Raw genomic sequence first — 22,317 nt, 5'->3', positions numbered from 1 at the left:
CTTCACCCAAACGCACACTACTGAGTTTCTCTCTCTTTCACTCACTGGGCAGCGTCGTGGTGACGAGCTGTGCATCTGGATACTCTGGGTTGAGGTCAGGGTCTCACCGCCTGCCCCTCAGCCATCCTTGGGACCGCCATACTTGGAGGCACGGCTCCCTAGCCACGCTGCATCCCCTCACAAACACTGGGCCAGCATCTCGGCATGCCGTACTACTCTAGGCTTCCAGACCTCAACTCCTGCTGCTCTCTGCTACTAGGCTTCTCGGGTCTCGACAACATCCCCAGCTCGCTCTCCTCCTTATAAAACACCACACCTTTTATAGCTGATAAAACAGGCAAGTAGAGTCAAGTTGAAAATGGGGAAGGGGCAATGGAAGGGGTTTGGAGGAGAGATCTGACTCCTGCTACTCTATCAGGGAATTGACAATGGAGAAATGGAAATCCTCTAGCCTGGTTTTCCCTCAAGAGGTTGGTTGCTCCCTTCCATATTCCTGATGGTTGATTACACAAACATGAGTCTTGATGGTATTCCCTGTGATCTAGATTGGTAGAGGATTAATGGATATGAATATTAGACTTCTGTATTTGTTTTAGTTTTTTTTTCCTTTCCCACCTTGGGTCATGGATGACGGGAGTGGAATTAGGGAAAATTAGACTTGGATTGGGGTGACGGGTATCAATATATCCCATGAAGCGATCCGGCACTTCCTCCTCATTTTCTATTGACCCACCAGAGTACCTCGTCTCGCCTGGGGTATTCCCACAAAGGCAACCCTGGATTCCCCCGTCCAGGTGATCCTCCCTCGCTCGTCCACCCCCAGAGTTGGGGTCGAGAGCGTTAGCTCTCCCCTGGCCACCCGAATAGAGGACCCTTGGGGTCTTAATGGGAGAATACCCCTAGGTTTCTCACACTGGATAATGATATGTAATGCATTCAAGTATTCACTGGGTTTGATGTACTTATGAATTTTAATATTGCAAATTGAAACGTGTTTATTTTTTTATTGAAGGGTAAATGTAATTTGTAATTGAAGTTGTTTGTATACACGGTTTGTAATAAGCTGTGCACAATAATAAAAAGAAAAGAAAAAGAAAATAATCATCATATCTGCTTACACTGGAACCTAATGACATACAGTAGTGCATGTGAATATTTGACTATATAACAATTTGCCCTCAGTGTAGCCACCACATTAGAGGCCTATAAAATGGTTTGTCCACTTTGTAATGGGTCCATACTGAACCTCTGTAATTGCCTTATTGTCAGTATTGTCAAGTGAAGAACCAATGCGCCTTCTCAGTGCAAATTGTACAGTGCATTTGTCAGCAATGAGTCTACAAGTAACCAGGGGAGGAAACAGTGGGGATCTGTCTGATAATCCAGTCTCAGTTATGGTGTGGAGTGGATGATGTATCGACCTAGGTGTTATGGTGGAGCTATTTAGAGCGGCAGAAGTACACCTCATCCTATATTGCCTACCTTCTCACCTCAGTCGTACTGGAATAACAGCAGGACAGCACTGTGTGACACCAGATATCATCTTAATACTCCATTGAAGGTATGAGAGACGTTATGCACTCAGACAACCATATCAAATGTACCCTCACACTGATGTGTTGGAAGGATGTCTGCATACACCATTGAATATAGAAGATCTATAAGTGAAATCTGGCAAGTGTAAACTGGTGTCATAAAGAGAAGACACGAGGACACACTGAAACGATATGCAAATACTTAAAGAATGAAGATTTAATTGAAGTAAAAAAGTAACCATTTATGGGAATACGAAGAAATCATATACACTGAGAAGATGAGTGAGAAGAGACGCAGTAGATGTATATACGCAGAATGCAAGGTAGATGAGGCCTATAGAAGCTTGCTGCAGTAAAAAATATAACACGGGTAAAGCAGCCATGATGGGATAATGGACGTTGAATCTGTATAAATAGTAAGCTAGAAGCCTGAAGGAGAGAGACCATGGCTGCAGAGCTGACAGGTGCTGGAAAACAGCTTTGTGCAGAGAACAAAAGGGCATTTTGCTTGGCTTGGGATCAAGGATGCCACAGCAAGAAGTAACTGCAAGGCACAAGAGGAGTCGAAGAGCATAAGCTACACATGCATGACATATTTATCTTAGATTAAGTAAAGGAGTGAACATTTGCAAGTGCCAAGTATTGAACAATCGTAGCTGCAGAAAGCATATGCCAGGCGGAGCAATCATGTATCCAGAGGCCAAGAGGAGTAACAGCACCCATGATAAATAAATCAAATAGCACGAAATGGAAGGTTAAGATGACAAAATCACGGTCTCCTCACACGTGGTGCAATACCTGAAAACAAGGCCTATTCATTAAGCTCCAGATAGCGATGTACCTTCACTGCATTAAAAGTTTTGAAGAAGAGAACAGTCAACAAGGTCAACTACAACGAAGGAGCCTTGGCTTAGGGCCTAACTGATGAGAGATGGTAGGCTAATTGGCCAAGTGGGCAGTTGACTGACATTCTTACTCACACCTGGGTTTCGTTTTGCTCGCGTGCTGCTAACGAGCTGAATGTCCAAGGTTGGAATAGAATGCCAACCAATCATTAGGGTCTATGTAGTGATGTGCTATACATTGTTGCAGAAGCAAATCCGCTGCTGTTATTCTGCTATTATCTGTATTGTATGGAGTTAAGAGGTATTTTAAGGTGTGCCTACCAGATAAGGGGCAGCCAATTATGTTACAAACCCTACATGAAGTATAGGTATATATGTTCCCCTAACCAATCCCTCCTTTCGATAGCTTTTTACTGTTTGCCATGTATGACGACGACATAGCTGACGTACATCGAGGTTTAAAGCTGTGTGTTATAGAAATGTATTTGAGAGTGAGCTGCTATCTGTTTGTTCACCAGGTTTCCCTAGTTTTTTGAGCTGATAATAAGGTAGTATTTTGCTGTATTCTTTGAGTCTGTCCGTTAATTGGCATCTGAGATCATTTATTGGTAATTCCATCTGGCACTTGGATTGCTCCAGGTGCAACTGCACACTATTGCTTGATGAGGAGCTCTCCACAGCTTCAAAATATTAGCAGCCAGCCACACACTTCTGTCACAATGCTGCATCTGCTGTGAGTTGTGCACCACCATTCGATGATTCTGCAGAACCATGGTCCTCCAGTTGCAGTACTTCTCCAAGATGTTCTGCTTGTATTGCAACCCAAAACGTTACGAGTCCTCCAAGTATTAGACAGGATGTGGGCTGAGGTGCAAGACCTGCCTTTTTTTTTTTTTTTTTTTTTTACCAGGGACCAATCCTGCTGCCCAGGCCACACACCCAGGTACAGTATTGAACTTTTCAAAAGATGTTGCTTTCTTCCATTGCATTCAGTGCTTTCTTACGGGTATTTGGACTTTGCATCGAATGCCTTTCCATCGAATGCATTTGCATCGAGGGATTTGCATTGAAAAAATATATTCTGTTTATTATTTATTGTGCGCTAGCAAAAACAATATGACTTTTTACAAAATATCCAAATAGAACCATAATAAAGGAAGAAAATAAAATAAAATGTTACATTTGCATCACAACGACAGTAGAAAAAAGAAAAGCTATAGAGTAAACAGGAATAAAATCAAAAATTAAAAATAAATGTATAAAAGGCAAACTATCGAGTCAATAGACACTAAGCAAATATCAGGCTATTGACCAGATACTTGAAATTGACCCATTATCAGCCAAATTGAGCTCTTTTAAAACTGAGACCACTTCAGAGGTCAGGAACACTTCATTAGCAGATATTAATCTGTGCCAGAACATGTCTGATAAGATAAAGCTAGAGTCATGAACAAACCGGATTAATCTAGCTAACCTCAAACACCATGTCCCAGTGCAATCAATCAAAAGATGGCGAGTTGTCCGAGTTACATTCGCACTGCACTTATCACAGATATCAGTAAGGTAGAGGTCGCCATAGCGAACATGGAGGATTTCCAAAGTTGGCAACAAATTGAGTCTTAATGTTAGGAAGTCCATCCGAGTTCCCGATTCTGAAGATTTCTTTAAATAGGGAGGCAGAAAAGACGTAGGTTTGTCAATTAACTGAGGGGAAGATGAAATTTTATTACTTATCATTTTTTCAATGGTTCTGGTCCAATCCATGCGGTGTAATCTTTCCATTGTTTTTAACGGATTTTGAATAAGAGTGTCAACATCTGAATTGGACAAAACCAGTAGCTCATCACAACTAGACCTCAATGGCATTAATAACAAATTTGGTGACTTGAACATGGCAACAGCAACCTCCTCATAAAGAGATGATTTGGGGGATCTAGAATGAGTCTATAGGAGGAGATCCATTTTCATTCCAACCCGTTGTTTTGCGAAATGAGGCCCATGAGATCGGGACACAATCAGGAAGACCCAGGGACTTCTTCCAAAGTTTACTTTCGATTTTGTCCCAATCAATCTGATAAGACAACAAATTATACTCCATGCCAAAAATGATAACCGGGAACCACCTTTACAACCTAAAAGTTTATAAGAGGCAGCAACGAAAACGTACAATACTGCAGACGGATTTTCTTCATCTGCGCCACCAGATTAACCACCTTTTAGGTCGATAGATGATGAGAGATCACGCCTGGAGGGGAAAGCTGTGATTTTGGAGCCCAGATAGATGACCTCTTTGGACATAGGAATTGTGGTATTGTCTGTCAAGCAAAAGATTTTATCTTCCTTAGAGGATGTTTGAAAATGTCAATCTTAGATTTTTCGGGATTCATTTTTAGGTCATTTACTTTTGCATACTCCAGGAGGGTAGTCAGTAATCGCTGCAGACCGACCTGCGTATAATCAAAAACAGCAATGTCTTCAGCGTACGCTAACAAAGTCATTTTCAAGTTACCAAATTTTAGGGCCACCAGGCAAGCCTTCCCCAACCACTCCTTGCATCGAAAAAATATGCCTCTAATGCATTTATTTAAAGGGTTAATATTTTTTCGGTCATTTTAAAGGGTAAAAAACAGGGGGTTCGGGGAAAACTTTCTATGGAAAGGTCCCTCGATGGAAATAATTTGATGCAAAGACCATAAACCATTCTTACGATGTTCAAAGCTGCAGGCACAGACTCTTTGTACTTTGTATCAATGTTTTATGCATTCTGGACTATGGTTTCTGACTTCCAGGATAAAGGATTATTTTCCGGGACGCATATTGTGTTCTAGCAATGATGTTTTCTTTTTTGTGGCAAGGCATCGCTTGTCCCACAGAGATCGTTTGCCTTTTGAATTCAAGCTCCAACCATTTGGAATACTCTCCCCTTTTTCTCTTAGATTTTTTGCCACTCTTAAGACTGTTTGCTCTACTGAATAACTGTGTAAGCACTTTATAAGTTTAATAACGGCTGAGTTAGGCTGGAACCGGGACCAGTGAACTCGTGTGGCTCCAGCCTACACTTCCATTATTAACGTGTGTTTGTGTGTGTGCAGATTTTACTTTTTTGTTACTAATCTTGACTGAGAATCCTAATTTCACCTCATGCTGATCTAGCTATACAAGCCAGAGAAATACTGTATTTATGTATAAAAGTAAATGGTATGTTCTCACTCAGTGGAAGGACAATATATAGCAGTGGAGTTTTAGGTTTAGTTTCCCACCAAATTAGCTTGACATAAGTGGGGTGTGCAGTGTTACCAAGGCATAGCTAGTCACACATAAGCACTCAATAAAGGGAAGTCTACACAGAATACTACAACAAGTATGCTCTTTATCATAGAGTAATGTATCCAAAAACATTCACAGATTAAGTAATTCAAACATAACATTTAAATAAAACTTGATATCATAAGCCTTAAAACAGTAAAAAAAAAAAGATCCAAACACTGTTAAAATCAATAGCAAATCCCTTTTAGTAGCATCAGAATTGCATAGGCTAGTATAGCCTTTAATTAATAGGCTAGTTTAGAGACTTGAAAAATGTAAAGGCAGGTCACAAAAATGAACAAGTAATTTTAAAAATCAACTGTTAGTGATACAATTCCCCAAAATGGTAAACCACTTCTAAACATAGATACAGTTAATTTTACAATTAAGTAAAGACATTTAGTACTTATAAAGCATTTAGACATTCTGTAAATGATTTCCCTAGAGGTTTGAGGCAAGGTCTGTAGGTGGGCTTGCCGGTTATATGAAAACAAAGGCAAGTATCAGTAGTGTGTTGGAGCTTAAGAGGTGGCAACCGTTGATCTGAAGAGTTTTGTGAACCTCCTCAGAAGAGAGAAAGCCACAGTTTCAATGATTAGGGGCATGGAGACAGATGGCTGCAGAGGAGCAGCAGAATTCCATTGAAGAATGGTCGCGGTCAGGGTATGGGTTTGAAGGAGAGCTGCACGCAAAGCTTCTAAACCCTGGAGAAGAGGGCCTGGGATGGATTGTAGGCCAGAAGACTGGCAGAAGGTTCCTCAAGCTGATGGATGCTGTTAAGGAATCACAGGAGTAGCAGGTGCAGAGGCCTCTTTTGTTGGCAAATGAATTGTGTGTTGCTCCTAGTGACGATGTCCGTTTATCTACCAAGCAATTCCTTGGGAGGTGGCTGGATAAGGAAAACGGTATTGGTAACATTGCTGGTCCCCCCTCATGCAACCCATGAAAGCAGCATTGAGGAAGCACAGCAGTAGGCCTCAGTTCGATTCACAGGCACCTCTGGTGCAGATAACAGGAGTCAAGACAGGCAGCAGCATGGTCCCATCTGGAAGAGCATCTGTGGAGGTCCGAGCCAGAATGTTCTATGAGGGAGCAAGTAGGTTTAGAGGAGCAGCAAAGCTGGTTCCAGCTTAGCGGCAGGGATTTACATTACAGCTCTAGAAAGCCACAGGAGATCACCAGCAGGCCGCTGTTCCACCTGGGATTGCTGTATTGAAGATGGGACTCCACAGCATGGAGTGGCAGAGTTCCTCCTTCAGGTGACTCTAGAGTACAGCAATCCACCTGGCGAGAAGGATGCTCGTGGATGCCAAATCTCTCCTGCAACTTTCAGGTAAGTTTCCATGTTTCAGCATATGAATCTCCCAAATGGCGCTGGGTCTCCCTAGATGCATACAGGGGATAAGGGTCAGTCCTGCCCACTAATCTACATGGATTGAGAGTCCAAGACAGTGGTCTCCATACCTTTTCATGCTGAGCCCCTCCACCCCCTTAGATAATAATATTTCTGATGTTTGTTAATCTGCTTAGAATCACATGCTGTGCATAGGTCCGACATCCAGTGGTCACTGCGGAGTATTGCATTTTGTTTTTCGTAGTCGAAAAAGGGGACGTCGACAAGGGGTGTCTGTAACACTATCCCTATAGTGACGTGCGTTGTACCCACAATCCCTCACGCGTCGAGGTCCCTCAGATTGTTTTTTTCCACCCAGCTTCTGGTCGCCTTACGCGGAGCTCCTAGAGAGACATTGCAAATACTTACTACGGACCTCGGTCCTTAATTATACTTATTATATTGTTAAAGATCTCTCCCCTCGACGTTAGCTGTGAAGCTGTTTCTCCGCCGAGCAAGTTTTCGACGGAGGGGAAGAGACGGAGGAGATCCTTCGGCGCTGCCGAACACGTGGCCTGGCCTCGCCGGCCAACATACAGTAGGGAGAGTGGGGGTTCGAACTTTTATCTTCTCTTTGAGAATGTCTTTCTTTCTCCCCTATCTTTCCTTTGGGGTTGTTATCACCAGTTATTATTGCCTCAGCTATGGAGAGGACACCTTTTAAGTTTTGCCCACGCTGTAGGGGCAAATACACTTGGAAGGACAAACACAAGCTCTGTAATCGTTGCTTGCCTCTCGATCATAAGGAGGACAGCTGCGCGGCCTGTAAGCACTTGAAACCAAGAACTCTTAAAGAACGAAAAGTTAAGAGGTGGGCGGACTACGCTATGTCGAAGTCAGTTTCCTCACCCGCCGCCGCTGTTACAGAAAGTGACGAGGAGGGTGATAACTCGACATCCGTTACGGAAGTCATTAACCCCCAGAAGGAGCGCTCGCACTCCTCGACGTCCGTCCTCGGCCCTGACAGGCTTGGCTCACGCCCTGTTTATGGGGATGAACACCCCGGCGACAAGGACGCACATAGACCCCATAGGCCTAAGCACACAACCCACGGCTCTTCTTCGTCGAAGACGAAGGATCCATCAGCGCCGAAGGGGACGCAGGGCACTCCGGCGTCTACCTCAGACCGTAAGGGTCTCAAGCCCCACCCGCAAACGCAGCCGCGACCAGCGATTGGCCTTTCATTAAACACGGGCGCTACCTCAAAATCATCCGACGTAACGCTCCATAGAGCGGCCGTCGAGGAACAACGCGTAACGCAGGCAACGTCGACACCAGAGCCCTCTACTGACAAACTCGTTGTCGAGAACCTGGCGAGAATTGTTTCCGAAGACAAACGTAAGCGGACGACGAAACAAACGTCGAATACCGCACAAAAAGCTATGGAAACGCCTCAAAAGCACAAGAGTAGCCAGGAACTGCCCCCTTCATCTAAGGGCACTTCTGAACTACCGGAGGGCTTTTCAGAGGGCGACGGAAACCTTTCTTCGACGTTGTGGGAGCATTCTAAGCGTTTTGAAGGTGAAGACACCGATTTCCCCCCTCTAGACTATTCAGGGGTCCCCCATGAGACCCTTGAAAGACACCATTCTTGTATGGAGAAAATGGAAAGGTTTTTGGGAAGCCAAAACCCACCCACACCCAAAAGACCAAGAGAATGGCCCCAGGATGACCCTAGGGTCAAGATTCCTAGGCTGTTTCCCCCTTCTACAGACGTATATGACCTCACTGAAGAGGAGCAATACCTCCAGGAAGATGAGGAGTGTTTGAGTGGAGAGGAAGAACATGAGGAAGAGGGGTTTGAAGAAGATCCTTACACTAGTGCAGGAGCTTTTGAAGAAGATACAGCTACCTCGCAGCCCTGGCAATCCCCATCAGTGCAGCCTTGGCAATCCCCATCAGTGCACTCAGACCCTGATGTCTTTCACCCTTCTCCTCCCAAGGATTCACCTATTGGAAACACCTCTCCCATAGATGACCAACCTTCACTTAATGCACTGTTGCGCAAGGCAGCAGCGCATTTTGAAATAGTCACAGGGGAGACTCTTCCTGACATAGACTTTGTAGAGAAAGTTATTAAAGAAAAAGCCCCTGTTAGTCAGTCTATTCCGCTCCTGGCTTCTATAAAGAGAAGAATAACTCCTTCCCTTTCCAATCGTGCCTTAGTCAGAGGAGTCAACCCTCGGATAGAAAAGCTCTTCAGCCCTTCGTCCTCTGACCCTTTGTACATCAGAGGACATTCTATTCCGGACTCCCTCGTAGTTACTAATACAAGAAAAAGAGCGGGGGTACCACTATCCACTAGTGAGGCACCACCTGACAAAGAGGGCAAGAAGCTCTATGCACTTGGGAAGAGAATCACGACCTCCGCCGCCTTCTCAACTAGGATTGCAAATAACAATTCCCTACTAGCTAGCTACGCAGATGCACAGTGGAGCAAGCTGCGCAGCGAAGCAGAGGACGCACCAGAACCCCTGCGTTCACGCCTGTTAGCTATAATCTCAGAGGGAACTCTTGTAAACCAGGGCATCGTAAAGAACTCCTTAGATGCCGCAGAGACGGCTGGCCGTTCCCTGGTTCAGGGAATACTTCTCAAACGCCATGTCTGGCTGCGCAATTCGGGATTTAAGCCGGAAACCCAGGCTTCCCTGATAAATAAGCCCATAGAACAAACACATCTGTTTGGGAAAGCAGTTGATGAGGCCCTAGAACATGCAAAGAAAGAGTTTGATAACATCAAGACTCTTGACCAAATTTCTAGGCCCCCTAACAGACGCGGCTATGGCAATAGACGCTCCTTTCGTGGCCAACGCCAGCAGCAAAACCAACAGCAATTTTACTCTGCTACCAACTGGTCCTCTAACCAGGGTAACAACACCCAGTTCAGTCAAAGAGGCCAACGCCGTGGCAAAGGAAGAGGTCGCGGCTCCAGCCCCAAAGGTTCCACGCCCAATACCAACAAATGACCCGAAGATTCGGGTCCCCTCCCATGCATCACCGGTCGGGGGCCGGCTAACATCGTTCCTTTCAGCATGGGAGGGAATATCGTCAGACCGCTGGGTATTATCCACCATAGCCCACGGATACTGCATCGAATTCAACGGTTCCCCGAAGTACAGACCCCCACGGAACCGACGCATGACACCGGAACACCTCACCATTCTTCTTCAAGAAGTAGAAGAGCTACTGAAAAAAGAGGCTATAGAGGCTGTCCCCCTATCTCAGGTAACAGAAGGTATTTATTCAGTGTACTTCCTTGTACCCAAAAAGGACTTAACCATGCGCCCTGTATTAGATCTGCGCCCAGTGAACAAGTTTGTCAAACCCCAAAAGTTTCGTATGGTGACCTTGCAGGAAGTAATCCCACTGTTATCACAAGGGGATTACATGACAACACTAGACATGAAAGATGCATACTTTCATATTTTAATGTTGCCAGCGCACAGAAAATACCTCAGGTTCAAGATAGAGAACAAACACTACCAGTTCAGAGTACTACCCTTCGGGATAGCATCTGCACCAAGGGTATTCACGAAAGTACTGGCAGTGGCAGTGGCCCACCTGCGCAGGTTATTCATCCCGGTATACCCTTACCTCGACGACTGGCTCATAACAGGGGATTCTTACGAAACATGCTTCTCCAATACCCAAAAGACCGTAGACCTTTTGTCCAAACTGGGCTTCTCCATCAACGAAAAGAAGTCCAGCTTAGACCCCAGCCAAATCAAACAATTCCTAGGGGCTCTAATTCGAACAAAGGACGGCCTCGTCTTCCCCTCCAACGAGAGGGTCCAAAATAATGCTGTTTCAGATCCCCCATTATGTGGCAGGTCGAGAGGTGACGGTACGCAAAGCAATGCGCTTGCTAGGGATGATGGCGTCATGTATTTATTTGGTACCTCACGCGCGCCTGCGCATGCGCCCAATGCAAGAGTGGCTCTACAGCCAGTGGTGTCAGGCCAGCGGACAATGGGACGATCTAGTGGTGGTCTCGCAGGTCTTGGTTCTCTCGCTACGGTGGTGGACAAAAGAAAACCGGTTATTAGGGAAAACTTTTGCCACACCCGCAGTGGAAGCCACTCTAACCACAGACGCATCCCTTACAGGATGGGGGGCTCACCTATCCCATCAGACTGCTCACGGAGCGTGGACTCCGAGCTTAGCATCCAAGCATATAAACCTGCTGGAACTACTAGCGGTGTTCAAAGCACTGAAAGCCTTTCAGGAACACCTACAAGGAAAGACAGTGATGGTCCTCACAGACAGCACCACAGCCATGTACTACCTCAACAAGCAAGGGGGCACTCACTCTCCAGGACTGTCCAAGCTGTCCCAGAATATATGGAAGTGGGCTCTCAAACACAACATGTTCCTACTATCACAACATGTACCAGGGGAACTCAATCTGCTAGCAGACAAACTCAGCAGAGACTTCCCCCTTCCTGAAGAGTACGAATGGCAATTGCACGAAGACATCGTCTTAGACGTCTTCACGCAATGGGGGTTCCCGGAAATAGACCTGTTCGCAACTCTGGAGAACTCACAATGCCAAAGTTATGCCTCCAGGTACCCCCAGAATCAGTCCAAGGGGAACGGTCTGTCGATTTAATGGTCAGGGAAATTTGTTTACGCCTTTCCCCCGACTCCCCTTCTCAACAAAGTGGTGCACAAGATGCACCAGGAGCAGGTTACCATGATACTAGTGGCCCCAATGTGGGCCTGGCAGCCATGGTTCGCTCACTTGATGGAGATGTCCCTATCTCCCCCAGTGAAACTTCCCTGCCCGTACAACATGCTGTCACAGGACAAGGGCAGGACACTGCATCCATGCCCTCAGACCATGAACTTAGCAGCCTGGCTCCTGAGATCATAAAATTTGGACATTTACAACTCCCGCAGAGATGTATGGACATCCTCAGGGAAGCCAGAAAACCTAATACTCGCCACTGCTATTCTAGCAAGTGGAAAAGATTTGTCATCTGGTGTAGAGGTAAGAGCATCAACCCGGTTGACTGCTCTCCCACTAACATTGTTCTGTACTTGACCCATTTACTGGATTCAGATCTAGTCTTCAATTCCATTAAAGTCCACCTAGCTTAAAGTGTCGTGGTGGAAGATACCAGTTATCAAGGCCTTCATGGAGGGGGTAAAGAGAATACACCCTCCGATAGCTAACCCAGCTCCCGGATGCGACTTAAATGTGGTACTTTCTAGACTCATGGGCCCTCCTTTTCGAACCCATGCACAAGGCAACTATTAAAGACCTCACTCTTAAGACTGCTTTCCTAATAGCTATCACCTCCATTAGGAGAGTAAGTGAACTACAGGCTCTTTCTGTACTAGACCCCTTCGTAACAGTTCACAAGGATAAGGTGGTTCTACGCACACACCCAAGGTTTGCACCAAAATTCATCTCGAAATTTCATGTAAACCAGTCAATAGAACTACCAACGTTCTTTCAAAACCCTTCCAGCTTGGGAGAAAAAAGTCTGCATACACTAGATGTACGCAGAACTGTCATGTTCTACATGGAAAGAACCAGACCACTGAGAAAGACTAATCAGTTCTTTGTCTCTGTGGCAGCAGGAAGAGAAGGAGATGCAGTTTCAAAGTCCACTATATCTAGATGGATTGTTCAATACATCACTCTCTGTTTCTCTCTTGCTAAGAGAGAACTACCCTTCAAGCCAAGAGCACATTCCCCTCGAGGCACTGGGGCTTCCATAGCGTTCATTGCAAATGTTCCCCTTGAGTCCATCTGCAAAGCGGCTACCTGGAGTTCTGTGCACACCTTTACAAAACACTACTGTCTAGATGCACACTCTAGATATGACTCCCAGGTGGGACAGGCAGTATTAAGACATCTTTTCTCTACTGTTCCTTCTCATAACCCACCGCCAACTCCGGGTACTGCTCGCTAGTCTATGCACAGCATGTGATTCTAAGCAGATTAACAAACATCAGAAGACAATGCATTACTTACCGTAAAAGCATTTCTGATGGTTGCATCTGCTTAGATTCACATGCGTCCACCCTTCCTGCCCGCTCGGATGGAAGGAACATAGACATCCTTTTCTATATTTCTCTCTTTTCTGTACTCACCTCTAGAAGGCTCCCTCAGGGCAGAAAAATACAAACGGAGGGACCTCGACGCGTGAGGGATTGTAGGTACAACGCACGTCACTATAGGGATAGTGTTACAGACACGCCTTGTCGACATCCCCTTTTTCGACTACGAAAAACAAAATGCAATACTCTGCAGTGACCACTGGATGTCGGACCTATGCACAGCATGTGAATCTAAGCAGATACAACCATCAGAAATGCTTTTACGGTAAGTAATGCATTGTCATTACGCAGACCTCTCCCGTAAATGCCAGATCTGCTTATACTACCTATTAAAAGCAGACACCACCCACCCTTTTTAAAGTTCCTCCCACCCCAACAGAAGTCTTTATAGGCTCCGCAAGAAGCGTACGTAGGCAGAACCACCATTTTGCCCCATCCACATGCCCAGACAAATGAAGAAAACAAACAAAGTGGCCAGAAGTGTAGGACTTTAAAAAATGCATTGGTAGTAACTTTCCTCATGTTCATGTAGCATATGGCTACCAATGTGGAAAAAAGGCTACATAAAGGTTTAGAGAAAAGTAAATTATTTATCTGCATCCAGCAAAAAGTCACCCATGGGAAGAATGTGGTGCTCTAGTATCCCCACTGCACAGGGCACCATATGGGCTCCTCAGGAGGGCAGCATATCAGAGTGGGTTGCAGCCGTCTCGGGGACATCTCTAGATGTCTTTCCGTCAGCAACAATCTCTAGAAACCAAAGTGGCAGCACGAAGTTTAGGGGACTAGAGAATTTGGCAAAAGGAAACACAAAAGTACATTTCTGATTAATAGCCTATACAACCTGCACAAACTCCGGCTAGATCTGAGGTAGTGTACAAAAGAAAACACTCCAGAAACTGGTATAAGTCTGCCTGGGTGTGCCGAGACCCCTTCCCTGGGTACATGTGTATACAGTGGATGTCCTCCCTGTACTGAAATCCTGGCTACATTCCTGAGGGCCATGTACAGGTGCGATCAACCTGATGCGCCCTGCCTACTATAATGTAAAATGCTCCTATGCTTAATGACACCAATTGTCCTTGCATCTTGATTAAATTGGAGATTATTGCGCTTCTTATTGTAGAAATGTCATTCTTTCCATCTATAAATGTCATAATAAAACAGCTACTTTTGTCGGTGGTTGGCGATTGCTATGCCTAGATCTGTTTACGGGATAATTATTTTTTAAAAGGCTCAAAGGAATGATGTAGCAGGAAAGATGGCCACGGCGGAAAACTCTTCTAAAGCTCTGATCATATTCTTGCAGCCCAGCCCTAACCGCTTTGTTACATCCCCAGGGCGATGAGCCCCAGGCATGTTTCCGTCTTGATCAACAAGAGCAGGGGCGCCATACGCCATTTTCTTGGCAAGCAACTGGTGCCGTAAGACTGCTACAGGGGTGATGGGTGCAGCATAAATGCTTCATAACCTAACGCAGTTAGTTCACGGCACTTTTAATCAATAAACACAGCGATCATGGGACCGTCATACTGACCTACTACTGGAGACTCAACTTGGAAAATGAAAAAGTGATGGGTTGGAAATGCTTGTGCAAATGATTCCTATGATCTGCAGAGTCCTCTGGGTAGCATTTTATTCGGCCATTTTCCAGCTCTTGGCGTTCTTGCAGATGGCACCAACCATCTGCAAGTCTGTCTTTACCCCACCCTGAAAGCCTAGCCCAAACGGAGTCGCCATGGCCTGTATGCTTGGAAGCACAAATATTTCCAAACATATTAGTTGATGCCATTGGACTGTTGGATTGATTGCTGTGGCTGTATTACACACAGTTTGTTTCCCATGATAGCTCAACGGTTGTGGTGCCTCTCATGATATGATATGGCATTTATAATACGCCCATAAACAATTGCTTGAAGGCGTGACAAAGCATAACAAAAAACAAATGTCTCCCAAAATCAAAAAATCCCGGTAATTTAAGTAGGCTGGGGCTGGCTGTGGCAGCGCTCTGGCAGTCTCCAGAACTGCCCTTGAAATATGCTGCTGTTTGCTGTAGGACTCCCTCAGTCCCTCATGAGTTAACACCAGCCCGATTTTAACTGACCGCATTTCAAGAACCTGACCGCACACACAGGAGATTTGTGCTAGTTTACAACAATTGGGACGATTCGAATGATTAACATGCTAAAAAGGAATACGTGCATGGAAACCAGAAGCCATCCTCTGCTCAAACAGGGCAGCCAACACCTCCGTCCAAATGCTGAAGCTGTCGAAATTAGTACATGTGGTTGGCAGTTATTTTACTGCAAGGGTGTTCTTATAAATGAAATAAGCAGCAAGGCTACTGTGCATTAAGTGCCCAGAAGAGCTGCCGCCCTGAATCACTATTACAGACCTATTAATACAATATAAACGTTTTTGCTAATTCTCAAATTGGAATAACACTTTGATTTCATTCAAAGAAGCAAATGGCTTACAATGGTGCTATTTGCCACCCTCCACATTATCATGGGTGATTTACGTGCCGGCTGAGGCTTCATGGGCCCTCATGGGGGCCTATTTCAATAGGATGTTTCAGGGTCCCCTTAATCCGCCCACCCTCTCCGAAGCAGCTGTGTGGTGCATAGATTAGAATGGAGATGTTTCCTAATGCAAACTCCAATGGTGATTTCCCTGGTTTATCGGTGAGTGTGCACAACTTGAGCCTCATCTTAAACGTGTCTATTTCACAAGCATTGTCCTGTCGCTCATAAAACAGCTTGAGGCAGGGTAACACATGTCAGTGATAGGTTAACACTTTTTAAAACGGTCTGTCTTTGGCCAGCCAATGAACACTTTTTAGAGAATGTGCTTATGCCATCAGCCCCACCTAGGGTCATCACTCTGTAGCAGAATCCTAGCTAAAGCAATGGTTGAGGGTTTGATGGGCGCCAGATCATCATGGGACTGATGTATTTGTGTGGCGAATCAACTTCTGGGGCACACCAGTGGTCCAGGGATAAATGACAGTTTCTAAACCATCAATCAACCCCACACCACTAGTACACCAGGAGGGATCCGAACAGATTGGAATGCAAGTAAATTATAAGACCTCCTTGTCTATTTTTGGTAACCTGGACAGAACAGCAGGCTTCTCTCCGAAAGGTCGTGGATCGTTGGTTAGTTGTAATACAGCGAAAATACAATTATTATCCAATGATAAAAGTGACTCTCCAGTCAAGGTTGTATGAACATATCTACTTTATATATTACTACAACAGACCGTTCTAGCACACTACAAAATACAATTCACCCTGTAAAGGGACACAGAGGACAGACAGTTTCATGAAGGAAAGGGATGCACTCTGGATGCTGGCTGACAGGAGGGTAGTTTGTAAAGTAATCAGTCTTACAGTTCAAGGTTATTCGGGTCCAGCACCAAGGGGGCAAAAGGTTGTAACTGTCTGTAGGGGCCTTTGGGGAAGGACCAGGGCGGAGAACCATAATGTACCTGGTGCTGAAGAAGTTCTTGGTGCTCGACAGCATCGAGGCGGTTCCAGGGTGCTTCACAGTCATTGAGATAGAGTTAGTGATGGGAGACAGCTGTGGGTACCAGGCGGCAGTTAGTTCGGCAAGCGAGGCTGGACAGACGTCTGCAGGCTGTCTGGCGCAGCGCTTCGGGGCCAAGAATTGTTGTCTCTGTGCTGGTTGGCCGGTCTGGAATGCTGGCGGAGGTGGATTGGATGGCTCTTGTGACTGCAGAGTAACAGTCTGTGGTTCAGCCCGATGCGGTTTGAGGACTCGACTGTCTCAGATGTCCTTAAAAGATGGAACCTGGATGATGCTTGTGTGGCACTCCTCCTAGCTTCTTCGCAGGGCTCGTGGCCTTTCAAGGCAGACGGGCCAAAGCTCAGGAGAGTAATTGCAGGCAACAACCTTATCCTTCGTCCAGAGACTCTCTGGTACTTCCCACCTAGGAAGCTTGCTGGAAGAACCTAGCAGGGCACACGGTGTGCTGGCTGGGTCCCGGTTCTGGAGCTGCTGGATGGGTCCTTGAGTCCGGTATCTCCCTCTGTTCCCTGGGAGATGTTTAGGGGAGGGGTCTTGCTTCGCTCTTGGAACTCCTGGCCTTCCTTCACTGGCGGAAGATATAAGGTAGACTGTACCTTCAGCCTGAGTCCAAATGAGTCCTACTTCTTGCTCCTTTCGAAGTTGTCAGATCTGCTAAATGAGGGGTTCAGCCCTCTTTTAAAGCCAAATGGGCCCCACTGATTGGTGCAGACTAAGCCCACCTTAATGAACCAATCCTGGGTCCCCACCAACAATCTTCTGTTATGCATGAGGTCAGGACCAGAGTGCTCTGCAACAAGACACACAAGGGGTGACAACATATACCCAAGTCCCCCCCATCTTCGTGTCTGTTGTAGATCAAAGTGTCTCTCTGGTTAACTGAGCCCTCAGTGGCTCTTGATTAAAGCGCAAGTCTCCCTTGAAGTTTGTGATGGGAGCCGACTTCCTGTCTCTCCCAAATCACATCCTTTGACCCTCTGAAAGGGGTCTGCTCTGCAGGGACACCTGCGGCAACTGCTGGACCCAGACAGGCCCTTCACTTCCTTTCATACAGAGAGGTGGGAACTAGCTTCAAGTTAACACATTTCACACCAAAGGGTTGTTAGCCCCGCCTTTCCTGTTGTCTGTCCGACAACCAAGTCCCCTCAGCAGGCTTGCTTCAATTATCTCGTTAGTATGCACTGCCACCATCCGGATTAGAAAAAAGGACTGCAGATCCATGGAGCCTTTGATATTTAAATTAGGCTGACCATGTGCCTTTTCCCCTTCTTGAGATGCTTTGATACCAGCAGAATATGACAGGGGAAGACAGCGCCTGTAGGCTGTGTCTTCCGGAGTACACGTGACAATGCGTTTTGTGCGGGAAGCAGATGAAATGTGCATGGAATGGCCTCGCACATTTCTCGGAGGCTGATCTCCCATCATTCATTTTTATTATTCAAAAATCCAAAACGCCCAGGCGAGCGCACTCTCCCCGTGTGGATGGTCGAATTCCTCACAATTGGTATCTGCACTGCAAAACACGAAAGACCAACAAAGGCAGTCAGCAGGGAGCTGGTTCCCTAAATGAGTACTTAAGTTGGCCCTGCTGCCTGGCCTCAGAGATTTATTTACAGAATGACCGTGATTTACCCACTGGCTGAATTATTTAAATGCTGAGGGCGAAAGTGACTTCTTCACAGCCAGCCATTGATTTACAAACATAGATTTATTTGCACCATGCTGACTGGCAGCAAACACGACCAACTGAGACAATGATGATTGAACCAGAATGCATGTTCGCAGGGTATCATGATCTTTAGGCCATGCCCATTAGCCTTTAGGGCACACCCACCACTTTGAACGTACACCCCTCGTTTTTCATCCCTCTGAAAGCTCTGAACATGTCTATCTTTGCCTTATTTTCACACTGATAATGTCAAACATACATCTTTTACTTGTTTTTAGATTGGGCTACTAAAAGCCGAAACGATTGCATTAAAGTACAGATAAGGAGAAATGGCATTTGAGGAAGGACACAGAGCCTGTAGGTATTCTTTGGTGATTTGCCCACCCATTGACGGCCCATGCTCCTGCTAATCCCTATGGCCATTCCCGCTCAGTTTCCCTCCACCCCCACCGAAAACTCATCCTCATGGAAACTGTTTGAGCTCCCTTTAATTCAGCCTTACCACCATCAAACTTTGCACTAGAAGTGCTTGTCGATGTTTTTCAAAGTAGTCTTCTGAGAGTTAATGGCTCAATGAGAGCTGTAAACCCGCTAATGGTGTAATTACAATGTCTTAACCATATCTGCCTTCAGACGCTCTATTTATAAGCACTCTGTGTGTCCTTCACTGAAGTCCTGTTAAAACAAGCAGTGGCAAATCCAACAGTTTTGGCTTGTGTGTAAGTATCAGGCATCTGCCAGGCACTGCTTTTAGATGCCCATGTTCTTGCACAATATTGCACCTGCTACCATCAATGGCCAGTTAAGACAGTGCCTGGCAGGTGCCTTTTCCATGCCCACACAAAAACCCAAATTGTTGGTACTGCCAATGCTTGTTTAAACATGTATGAACATCACACAAATTGGCAATCTGACTGTTATGAGCACCCAAGGATTCAGTAGTCAGTTCAGACATGCACATTTTTCAATAGAAATTGCTGGGCTCTGCCCATTAGGAGCCACTGATATGACTTGGAGGTGTTGACGGTGTATGCTTTGCTGTCCATAACATGATCTCTGTTTCTCCCCACAGGGATTTTATGCCTGGTGGAAGAAGAGATTACACAGTGCAAGTTCAGCTAAGGTGTCTTTAGTTTTTCTATCGCCTTCTGGTAATGTTGCTCTGAAAACAATGTCTTCTGACCATGTGTGAGATGCTGTGTAAGAATGCATGCTCTCTTTACTTGTAGGCTATGTCTTGCGGAGACGAGCTGTCCTCAGGAGGATAACTATCCCAGCGGGCTATGCATTAAGGTGAACGGCAAGCTTTTTCCTTTGCCAGTAAGTATACACAATGTACTTTCTTATTTTTTTTTGCCCCATGCTTTTCACCTGCTCTTTTGGTTCCACATGTTCATTCTTCCTTTTGAAAAGTAAATGTTTTCAACGCAATTATATTGTATATTAAAAGGTGAAACCCTGGGTGGAGTAGGATAGAAAGTGAAGGGCGTAAGGTAGGAACATAATATAATAATAATTAGAATAATAGTAACAACTCCTCTCTAGATTTATATAGCGCCATGATCACTGGAAATCCAGTTTAAAGGTGCTTGGTAATGGAAATTACTTAAGTTATTACCCACAATGTGATACTCAGTTTATTATCTAAGTGGTTGAGGAGGAGGGTGGGGGCTGAAGGGCTGAGTCGACTCGACCGGGGAAACCATAATGCATGCCATCATTCTTTTTTCCAAGGTGAGCATGTTGCGGTTGAGCTATTTGTTTGTTTGTTTGTTTGTTTATGCATTTGTAAAGCGCCACGCAGCCCAGAGGCATCAGGGCGCTGTTTCAAGAAAAATAATTAGTTACAAGATGGAGTAGACATAGAGTGCTACAGAGAGATCGTGTCTACCAATAGCCTGGAAAAAGGGGGGTTGCCTTACATAGGTTATACAGTTGACAAGGTGAGCACCGTTTGAAATAACACAATTTTAAATGTAGATCATTTAAAAAAAACGTATATCCTCATTTTTTCTCAACCTCCCTTTTTTCTAGGAGACTTTTTCCCTAGAAGACATAATTATCATTTCTTGTTTTGATTTGTAACGCGCTTAAAGCTAGGGAGAACACCAAACAGAAAACTGTACCTTGGTGCAGATATTAATTCAAAGATGACAAAGAAGAAAGGAGATGTGACCACATTGTTATAGAAATTAAAGGAAAAGGTGTGGTTTTAGCTTTTTTCTGAATAAGGAAAGGGGAATTGGGTTTCCGAAGGTCGGGGGATGGGAGGCTAGAATTCCAAGCACGAGGAGTAAAGACAGAAAACACCCGACACCACGATGTACAAAACGGGAAGAGGGTACTACCAGTAGATTTTGAGCGGTTGATCAAAGAGTTCGAGCTAGGCAATAGGGGCAGCTCTTAGAAACAAGATGGGTAGGAGCCAGGCCATGAAGGCACTTAAAAACAAGACGGGGGATATTAAAACGCATCTTCTGTTGTAATGGTAACCAATGAAGGGTTCTGTGAAAGGAAGACACTGTGGCAGTATTAGACAGATCTGATGGCTGCATTTTGGGCAACCTGTAGGCGGTGTATCTGGCCTACCGGAATTCCGGCGAGAATAGCATTGCAATAGTCTGGTTGATCTCTCTCAGCATTAAGAGAGGGAATAATAGGTTGAAGGAGTCGATAATAAATCGACCTTTGTATCTTGCTAGCCTGCTAGTTACCATTCAAGTTTGACTGCCAAATGCAGCCAAGATTTTTTACTTTGGATGAAAAGGTAGTAGGCACATGAAATAAAGCTTCTTGTATCTAGTATTCAGATCATAGCCTGAGCATCGTCTTCCTGTGCTTCAAGATCTTTGCTACAGGAACCTTTCACTTTACTGCAGTGGAGATTGTGTAGAAAAGTGAGCTTGGAGTCAAAGGCAGTAAGGAAATCCTCTGTGGCGAATGTGGCGCATTGTACAAAAAGCAGAGGGGGTTTGAGCCTGTGAACAGTGACGGCAGGGTGAGGAGCAGCAATGGAGGCGTAGAGGGAGGTGAATCAGAGGGATGCCACTTCAGGAAGCTGGATCTGTGGAATAGACTTTTGAAGGAAGGTGACCCAAAACCTTTGACAACAGCTCTAGCTGGATAACATTGCATTGCTTCAGTTAGCTGTGATAAAAATGGGTAAATAACCAAGGAATTTTGATAATGGGCCTGGTGCCGTCTAATACCTACTCAATTCATTGCCGCCCCTCTTTCCAAAAAGGACCCCAGCAACACCTTTTAGAGGCTCCGCTTCACCTCACTGAGAAGGTCTAACATGACCGAAACACGTGTCTGTGTTTGCTGATGTACTCTTGTTCAGAGGAGAATATGCCTAGCACTATGGTGCTGAACTGCCCTGTGGGGTGAGACCAGACTGAAATGCAAATGGGTATTTCTCCTCTGTTAAGTGTTAAGGGTGCAGTGAGCTAAAACGTGGTTGTAGACCCTCAGCAGTGGAATACATTTGATAGAATAGGTTATTAGAGCCATGCTCATTCTCAGTAGAGGGGCTCCCACACTCTTGTTCTATTTGTGAGGAGTAGAGACCAAGTTAGATAGAATTTTTTTTTCCATCTAGCACTTGTTCACATCAAATAAAGAAATGTGAGCAAATCTCTGCAACAATTCTTGTCTTGCCACCAGCTTGTTCTGATGGCTGCCATGGAAACTGAGAAGAATCTACGAGTAGTTCCCTTTTCCAGTTTTCCTCAGTGGCCATTTGGGAGTGTTGTTTTTTAAAACTATTTTACAACTTTAAAAAAAAGCTATGAGCACCCTTAAAGCATGGTGGGTTGCTAATAGTTATAACCTCTTCGTTAGGTGGAGATTCCTTACTGCTGGGGCGCTTCTTTACTCCCTTATTCCACTTGGTCTCTATCTTCATGCCTTTAACTTGTGATCTGTAGAATTTCGTGGCAGTAAAGCCCA

General features: G+C 45.3%; 1 protein-coding gene across 5 annotated transcripts in view; it reads left to right on the top strand.

The window, feature by feature from the left end:
- Positions 1 to 22,317, top strand: part of PIAS2 (protein inhibitor of activated STAT 2) — a 940,364-nt gene that overhangs the window by 240,823 nt on the left and 677,224 nt on the right. For all 5 annotated transcript variants that reach the window (XM_069626926.1, XM_069626927.1, XM_069626930.1 and 2 more), the window contains 2 exons: positions 19,439 to 19,489; positions 19,596 to 19,686. In XM_069626926.1, the coding sequence (XP_069483027.1) occupies positions 19,439 to 19,489; positions 19,596 to 19,686 (142 nt within the window). The remainder of the gene's footprint in view (positions 1 to 19,438; positions 19,490 to 19,595; positions 19,687 to 22,317) is intronic.

This window comes from Ambystoma mexicanum, chromosome 6p (assembly GCF_040938575.1).
Source record: "Ambystoma mexicanum isolate Mex_15411 chromosome 6p, UKY_AmexF1_1, whole genome shotgun sequence".
Taxonomy (NCBI): domain Eukaryota; kingdom Metazoa; phylum Chordata; class Amphibia; order Caudata; family Ambystomatidae; genus Ambystoma; species Ambystoma mexicanum.
The sequence above is the reverse complement of the archived record's forward strand: the minus strand, read 5'-3'. Positions and strand labels throughout refer to the sequence as shown.